At 41.9% G+C, this 9332-nt stretch overlaps 1 protein-coding gene across 1 annotated transcript; it reads right to left on the bottom strand.

The window, feature by feature from the left end:
• Window positions 1–207: 207 nt before the first annotated feature.
• On the bottom strand, window positions 208–2409 carry LOC134805739 (uncharacterized protein K02A2.6-like). Its single transcript, XM_063778976.1, has one exon. It carries the CDS (start codon window positions 2181–2183, stop codon window positions 435–437), a length of 1749 nt encoding a protein of 582 aa, XP_063635046.1. The 5' UTR covers window positions 2184–2409; the 3' UTR covers window positions 208–434.
• Window positions 2410–9332: the final 6923 nt, after the last annotated feature.

The following is a 9332-nucleotide window of genomic DNA, read 5'->3' as shown; positions in this document are numbered from 1 at the left end:
CTCACGTTAGGTACAAATTTGGCGTAATACATAATGAGACCCAAAAACGAGCGAAGCTCCGACACATTACTTGGTTCCCCTACTTCTTTAATGGCCGTTATTTTCTCAGGACACGCGTGCACACCTTTTTTGCTAATGACAAAACCTAAATACGTCACCGACGGCGCAAAAAAGTGCATTTTTCTTTTTTTACCCATATTTAACCCATATTTCCGTAACCTCTCAAATACCTCTGTGAGGGTTTCTAAATGAGCCCGATCGTCGGAACCAGTTATAATAATGTCATCCAAGAAAACGCCTACCGTAGGCAAGTCCGCAAACAACTGCTCTAGCTTCCTTTGAAATATACCGGGGCTCTAGCCAGCCATAAATTAAACGATTATACATAAACAACCCTTTGTGGGTATTAATTACGGTGTATTGTTTTGAGTCGTCTATAATTCGAATTGCGCGTACGCTTGCGATAAGTCAATTTTCGAAAATGTATCCCCCTTATGCAATTTTGTCAACAAATCATCTACTCGAGGTACTGGAAAATGATCCACTTGTAAACATTTATTTAGTGTCAATTTGAAATCCCCACACAAACGAATAGTCCCATCTTTTTTCATTACCGGTACGACTACAGTGGCCCAGTCGGAGGTGGGCACGGGCGTGATGATGCCGTCGCGCACCAGCTGATCGAGCGCGCGCTCCACCGGCTCGCGCAGCGCGTACGGCAGCGGGCGCGCGCGCAGGAACACCGGACGCGCCCCCTCGCGCAGCGCGAACCCGACCTTGCCGCCCGTGAACCGCCCCAAACCGTCTTCAAAAACTTCTTTAAACCTGGAACTGAACACATTTTTATCAAATTTTTGACCAATATTTTCCCTGTCCAATTTGTTACATGGCACTGAAATGGGCAAAGTTACCCCGAGTTCATGAATCCATTGTCGACCTAACAAACTCGTCATGCCCCTTTTAATTACATACAGATCTAATTCTTTGTTTACTTGACCATATTGTACATTCAAGCATAATTTACCTACGGGTATTACCCTTTCCCCGGTATAATATCGCATTGAGACATCACTCGGCTGTAATTTAAAATTCCCTAAAGTTCTTATGTAACAATCATAACTAATGCAAGAAATACAGATACCTGTATCAATTTCCATATCTATGTTTCTTTTGTTAACCTTCATTGATAATACATATGGCGGATACGCACTAAAGTCCTTAAAAGCAATAGAATAGTTATAGGTAACTACCTCGTCACTTCCCTCGCTGTCGTCATACGCCACCTGCCCGTCCGCGCCTCCGTCATACAACGCGAACAACTGTTCCTCGCGTAGTCTCGGACACATCCTCTTCAGATGTCCATCTCGGTTGCACACCCGACACACGTACGCCTTAAATTTGCACGTGTTGGAGTCATGACTGCCGCCGCACGTCTTGCAGCCAGCAGCGCTGCCGTGCGCGCCGCGCCCACGGCCGGCGCCCGTGGCGCCCGGCCCGCGTCGTCCGCCGCGGCCGCTCGCGCCGCGCCCGGTGCCTGCCCCGCCTCGCGTAGCCCCCGTGACCTTCCGTCCCCCGGCGGCTTCACCGTTACCGTAGCTCCCTCGCCCCCAGCTCGAGGCCACCTGGTAGACACCCGTACTTCCTCCATGGTTGTCTACTCGCTTTTCCATAACCGCCGATTCCGTCTCGGCCGAATCTATCGTTACGGCTAATTTGAATGCTTTCTCGAACGTCGCGCGCGACTCCGCGAATAGTCGCTGTCGTATAACATCCTTCGATAAACCGCAAACAAATTGGTCCCTTAAATTGTCTTGCAATGAGTCCGCGCCAAAGTTGCAAGTCATTGACATTTTCTTCAACGCCGCGACATACTCCGCTATGCTCTCATCACTTGCTTGGCGTCGTTGTCGGAATTTGAACCTTTCTGCTAATACACTCGGTTTAGGTTGCAAGTGCGATTTCATGATGGCCTTCAACTGATCAAAAGTCTTTGTTGCCGGGCGGGCCGGCGTACACAAATTAACCATAAGTTCATACGCGTCCCTGCCTACCACCGTAATTAAGGTAGCCACTTTAACCGATTCACTCACTGTATTCGCTATAAAATATTGTTCCAAACGCTCCACGTATAAGTCCCAACAATCTTTGTCCATATCGAAAGGGGCTATCTTTCCGACTGCCATTATTACTGTTTTTATTCACTGCAATGTACTAAACCACAACACTAAAATATTCCACACGTAGATCACAGTCCCGTCGCCACTGATAAATATGCCTTCAGGCCAGGAGATGGATCTGAGCTGATGAGACCAAGGAAACACGTCCGTTCGGTATAGGATTTATTAAAAGAGACAGAAATAAACCTACCCACATTCAGTCGGCGCCTGATTACTTAATCTACCCACATATGTCACAGTAACCTGGCCCAACATAATAAAATATTAAATGATCTCAATCGGTTACTTGACCTGGTGCTGTCAGACAACGTGACCTCTCAAATAGTAGTCGAGGAAGCTGTCGCTGGACTTGTAACAGTAGAAAAACATCACTTAACATAGAGGTGTCATGCCTATCTCTATTCAGTAAAAATTGTCCAAATAGCACGAATAGCCCACCTAACAACCACGACAGTATACCTATAAGAAATTACCGTAAGGCTAACTTTCATCTACTGTATCAAAAATTAGCTACCACGGACTGGTCCCCTCTCCTTAATATTAACGAGACAAATGATTGCACTAACCTTTTTTATGCCATTTTAGATGAAATCCTCACAGAGTGTGTACCCCTAAGAGAACCCCACAAGAATAAACCTAAGCACCACTATCCAGAATGGTTTTCAGCGGATCTGATTGATTTAAACAAATTAAAAAATCACTATCATAAGTTATTCAAACAAACAAGCGATCAACTTTATTATGCGTTTTTCACCTACTATCGGAGGATGGTAAATATTCAGACCGAAGCTGCTGTGCGATCGTACGTAAATAACCTACAAAGTAATATCATTCGTGACCCTTCCACCTTCTGGAAATATATAAAACGAAATCGAGGTTCGAATCAACCTGCAACTTTTGGCAATATGTCATCGCAAGATGTGGCTGACTCATTTGCAACTTTTTTTTAAAGAAGTCTTTCTAAAAAATGCCCCCACTCTCGACGTGACAACAGCATGTTTGGATGCCAGAGCTGAACTACCCAACTGCAGTGACCGGCTTATAACCCTTGATGACATAAAGTGACAATGATATTCGCAAAGCCATTGATCACTTGCGGCCCAAACAAACACAGGGACCAGATGGAATCCCGCAGTATGTCGTTAGAGACTGCTATGAAGCATTTGCTATTGTTGTATTGTATTGTAAATTTTGTTACTTACCACAATGTTCTTGTTCCTTCCGCATAGGAGTCGACACCATTCCCGACACGCCATCCTTTTTATCTGTGTCATTTCATTATGTTTCTATTTGTTTAACTTTGGTGTTGTTTTTGTTTATGTATTTTAGCCAACTTTGTAACATTGTTTTCATGACTAAAAAGTTAAAACTGATTGAAATTTTACATAATATTATATTAGATTCACTCACTTTATTGTTTGTCAAATCTGTCATCGAATTTAATTTCGTGTAGCTACCGCTAGCGCTAGTTATGCGCGCCTAATGCCGCGCCACGATGTGACCCGACCGGATGGTACAAGTTCGATCGGTTAATCCGTGTACTTAATTCATCTCTTTTTTGTATTAGCTGTGTAAAATGTGTGTAATCTATTTTTCGGTTTATTTTATGTTTCTTTACTTATTTTTTTGTCTGTTACCTTCCGTGATTATTTCTCACTTGATGGTCTAATCGGAAGATCAGCGCTGGAAGTCGCCAGCAACATGCTGAGATGGGACCATTTCGTGACACTTTGTTTTTCACTATGTTTTTTTCAATGTATGTCTGTTGTCTGTGTGTTTACGAATAAAAAACTATTCTATTCTATTCTATTCTATTCTATTCTATTCTATTTGTGCAACCCCTGAAGTGTATATTTAACTTGGCTTTAAAAAACAGAACCTACCCAACAGCCTGGAAGACGACCAAAGTATTGCCAATTCATAAATCAGGCTTGAAATCGAATGTCCATAACTACAGACCAATTGCTGTACTCTGCATCTTCGGTAAGGTTTTTGAATCAATTATTTACTCAAAAATATTCAAACAGCTAAACGGTTGGTTCTGCGACGAGCAACATGGGTTTTTACCAAAGCGCTCAACTACATCTAACCTACTTAATATTGTATCTTTGTTAGCGAGTAATCTGGATCAGAAGAGACAAGTAGATGTAGCTTATTTTGATTTCTGCAAGGCATTCGACCGAGTTGACGGCGATATCCTACTGAGGAAGCTCTGTATGAGCGGGTTTTCAACCGATTTGCTCCAGTTTTTGGCGAATTACCTCTCAAGCAGACAACAATATGTTTGCTACGAGGGGCATTGGACAGGGAAGTAATCTCGGGCCTCTCTTATTTCTCATACTTGTTAATGACCTTCCGGCAGCAATTAAATTCTCAACGTGCTTGCTTTTTGCAGACGATTTAAAATTAGCTCTACCCATCGAAACTGGTAACGATAACAGAATGCTACAGTCAGATATAGACGCCGTTCACACCTGGGCCCAAAAGAACAGCCTCGGCCTCAATGAGGACAAATGCACTTTGATGTCTTATACGCGAGCGCGCCAACCTATACACTGCATATACAAAATGGAGGGAAAACCACTGAAACAAGTCAGTGAAATAAAAGAAGGTACATGGTTTGATCCTCAGCTCACTTTTAACCGACATATTGTAAAGGTCTGTAATGAAGCCAGGAGATGTCTGGGATTCGTTATACGGCAGGCAAAAATGTTTACAAACAGGCACGCTATCAGCATTTTGTACAACGCGTTCGTGCGTAGTAAGCTGGAAACTAATGCTTTAATCTGGAATCCCCATGAGCAGCAGTATAAACTTCTTCTGGAAAGGGTACAAAAACCATATGCACGTTTCCTATATAAAAAGTTATATGGTTACTACCCATACTTATATCCAACTCTTTTTATACTTGGAATGGTGGACTACACATCGCTGGAGGCTCGGAGGAATACCTATCTAATTAAATATTTCCTTCGGCTTATATGGGGAACACTAACTAATCCTGCCTTACTCTCCCTGGTAGCAATTCGGGTACCCCAGGCCTCCACCAAGCTATTACGCGCTCGCAGCCGCGGCTTCTTTGCCGTCCCGCCGGCCAGGACGCGTGCTCTCTCTTTCTCCCCGCTACATCAAGCGATGACGCAATTAAATAGCATCTTAAACAGCGATAGCCAACTTGACATATTTTACACCTCTGATAACCAATTTCTGACAGCATCCAACCGTTACCTTGAGTCAATAGTGGCGAAAAGCTCCATACTGTAAATCGACATAACATTATAGAATTAGAATTTTTGACATTTTGCTTGTGTACCTGTTTTTTATTAGGGCGAGCGAAGCGAGCCCTATCACTAATCGACGAACTATGCATTCTTGTGGTACACTTTACGGAAAAACTACTGCACTGCATTAGGTTTGAAATTTAACATAGTAATTTAAATTCATGTCTAGATGTGTTATCAAACATAAAAATATCATTTTATAAACCAAAAAAAATTAAATAAAGTAATAACACTTTGTATTACTACTAGCGCCATCTGTTGGCAAAATGATGAATTAACATTCGTGCTAATGTTAATTATTTCTTCTCTAACAGATGGCGTTAGTAATAAATAAATAAATAAATATTGGACATTCTTATACAAATTGACTAAGTAAGAAGGCTTCTGTTGTGGGTATTCAGACAATACGATACCTATGTGGTGTTTTCAAGTTCAATAATGTCGATGGCGCTTACGCCATCTTAGGCAGAAGGGATTGTTGTATAGTGTTGCTACATTTGTTGCATAGCAACGGCGGTGGCGCATCGCGCAGGCGCGCGGACTTAGGCGCGTACAGAGTGGCGAGCCGGTGGTCGCCACATGTTCCCCCTGGCCAGCGCACTTCACGTGGTGAAGAAGAAAGACGACACCTGGAGACCCTGCGGTGATTATAGGGCACTGAACGCCAGAACGATCCCTGATCGATACCCTATTCGTCATATTCACGATTTTTCCACACTCTATGCTATCAAACACGGTGCAGAGTTAGCTTAAACGAGCTCAAGTACCTTTGTACAGGTACAAATAAACATTCATAAAAATATTTTTTTGAAAATAAATTATATTGGTGGGAGGGGGACGGGGTCAGCCTATTCTTATTATTTCTTACATAGGGGAGGGAGGGGGTCAAAAGCTGGCAAAAATTGTCTTACGTAGGTAATTAATGAATGGCGCCTTTAGTGTTACTATTGTTTGGAACTGCTAAAATTATAAATAAAGATAAGCATAATTAATACAAACTTCAGTGACTTAGGGCCGTTACAGACGGACTACAACCCGACTGCAACTTGTACGAGTATGGGAACTGCACGCCAATCGAAACGTCGGCGTGCAGTTCACCAAAATGACCCAGTACCCTGGCAGTACCTTGTGGAACTCAGGTTTGATGTAACAAAGGCACATTATGGTTTGGTCATCCGACTCATCTTGATGAGCACTTAGGAGAGTAGTACCCAAGATAGAGCCGATGCCGAACCCTGGCAGTACCTAGTGGAGTTCGGGTTTGATGCAACATACATAGACACACGCTGTTTTGGATATCCGACTCGTCATGATGATCACTGGGTAAATCAGTACTTTCAGTACCCAAGATAGCTGATGCTGAACCCTGACAGTGCCTAATGGCGCTCGGGTTTTATACAACATAGGCACACGCTGTTTTGGTCATGCAACTCCCCATACAACCATTTCCAGTCGCCGTTACGACGCGGTGTTGACACATCTTGTGTCGACATCGTCTGTTTCGGTCACAATTCCAGTCGCAGAGTCGTCGCCGTGTCGACACAGTTACCAGAAATGGGGAAGGGTCGACACATGACACAAAGTGACATAAAGTGTGGTCGCCGTGTGCACACATTGTTTCGACTTTGCGACTACTTTATGCCAAAATCATTCGTTCATTCGTTCATTTTGTTCCTGTCAAATGGAAACTGTCAGATGGAAAAATACTTAAATAAAAATAAGTGACATTAATACGCCATCTCTAAAACGGATTACAAGACGTAATTATATATTGTTTGCATTTATATTACAATAGGACTTAAATTATTATGGGGAATTAAACTGCTCGAGTGATTTGATAAACTAAGTGTAATATAATCAACGCGCCACCACATTGTTTTAGTTTAGCCGGAAATGAAATTGTTTACTTCTCAGTGCCTGTGTTCATAACTATATTATTTGAAGCATTTTTAGTACTTCGATGCGTATACTATACTTAAATAACGGAAATAACGCTTTACATACTACGAAACTTGTTAATTATGATGTATAAATATGGTTTAAGGCTGAGAAATATTGCAGTCACAAAGTAGTTGCAATGTTTCGACTTTGTGTCGACTCTGTGTTGACACATGACACGCGCTGTCAAAAGTAATAACAAAGTTACTGGTATGTTACTGGATTTGCAAAATGGCTCCTTGTGTTGATTTGTTTTCAGATATTCTCAAAGTGTAAAAATGCCGTGGTCAGAGATGGGAATTAATCGATTAACTGTTTATTCGACTAATTAATGGAATAAAAAAAGTTAATTCTCAAATTTTAATCGCGATTAGTGTAGTCGACCTAACATAGATTGAAATTGAATTAATCTGAATATTAATCGAATAAATTATCGATTAAGGGCCAGTTGCACCAACCACATTTGACAGACTGATCAACGTCAGCCGGCGCGCCCCGGCGCTTTACTATGAAACTTTCCATACATAAAAATTTAGCGAACTCTTTAACGATACGAACAGTTTGGTGCAACCGACCCTAAATCTCGATTGAAAGTTGACAGGGGGCCATTTTTGTACGTAAAAATAATAGAAATGTCTTGCATGCAGATGGTAGCAAAACACTTTGTCATAAAAGTCGAGATGGGTGTCGATATATAGGTTTTAGGGAGTGCCGATTTCGAAAATAATGACCATTTTGGAATCCGAAATGACGGCCATGCACTGTGTCATAAAAGTCGTCATGGATGTCGTTTTATACGTTTTAGGGGGCCCCAATTTTGAAAATGATGACCATTTTGGAATCCAAAATGGCGGCCATGCACTATGCCATAAAAGTCGTCATGGGTGTCGTTTTATAGGTTTTAGGGGGCGCAGATTTCGAAAATGATGACCATTTTGGATTCCAAGATGGCGGCCATGCACTATGTCATAAAAGTCGTCATGGATGTCGTTTTATAGGTTTTAGGGGGCCCCGATTTAGAAAATGATGACCATTTTGAAATCCAAAATGGCGGCCATGCACTATGTCATAAAAGTCGTCATGGGTGTCGTTTTATAGGTTTTGGGGGGCGCAGATTTAGAAAATGATAACCATTTTGGATTCCAAAATGGCGGCCATGCACTATGTCATAAAAGTCGTCATGGGTGTCGTTTTATAGGTTTTAGGGGGCGCAGATTTCGAAAATGATGACCATTTTGGATTCCAAGATGGCGGCCATGCACTATGTCATAAAAGTCGTCATGGATGTCGTTTTATAGGTTTTAGGGGGCGCAGATTTCGAAAATGATGACCATTTTGGAATCCAAAATGGCGGCCATGCAGTATGTCATAAAAGTCGTCATGGCTGTCGTTTTATAGGTTTTAGGGAGCGCAGATTTCGAAAATAATAACTATTTTGGAATCCAAGATGGCCGCCATGCACTATGTTAAAAGTCGTCATGGATGTCGTTTTATTGGTCATGGTCATCAATTTCGAAATCTGCACACCTGTTTCAAATAAGGTATCGGTAGATGCATCCTAGTAAGGGCCAGTTGCACCAACCACATTTGACAGACTGATCAACGTCAGCCGGCGCGCCCCGGCACTTTACTATGAAACTTTCCATACATAAAAATTTAGCGAACTCTATAACGATACGAACAGTTTGGTGCAACCGACCCTAAGTCAACAACATCTATATCTACTATCGAAATGTACTTTTGATGGTACTTATGTAGTAGTACGAAATGTAATCTGAAAGGAATCAAGTAATATATATTCCTGTACCTAATGAAGAATCGACATTGATTTCTATTACTAGTAATTGTAGTATTCGAAAAATTGATTCCTGATTCCTCAAATGGAATTGTACTTGGTAATTCGGTATTGTTAGATTACAAAGTAATCTAGGAATCG

This window comes from Cydia splendana, unplaced genomic scaffold (assembly GCF_910591565.1).
Source record: "Cydia splendana unplaced genomic scaffold, ilCydSple1.2 scaffold_57_ctg1, whole genome shotgun sequence".
NCBI lineage: Eukaryota > Metazoa > Arthropoda > Insecta > Lepidoptera > Tortricidae > Cydia > Cydia splendana.
This window is presented reverse-complemented; position numbering and strand designations above follow the sequence as displayed.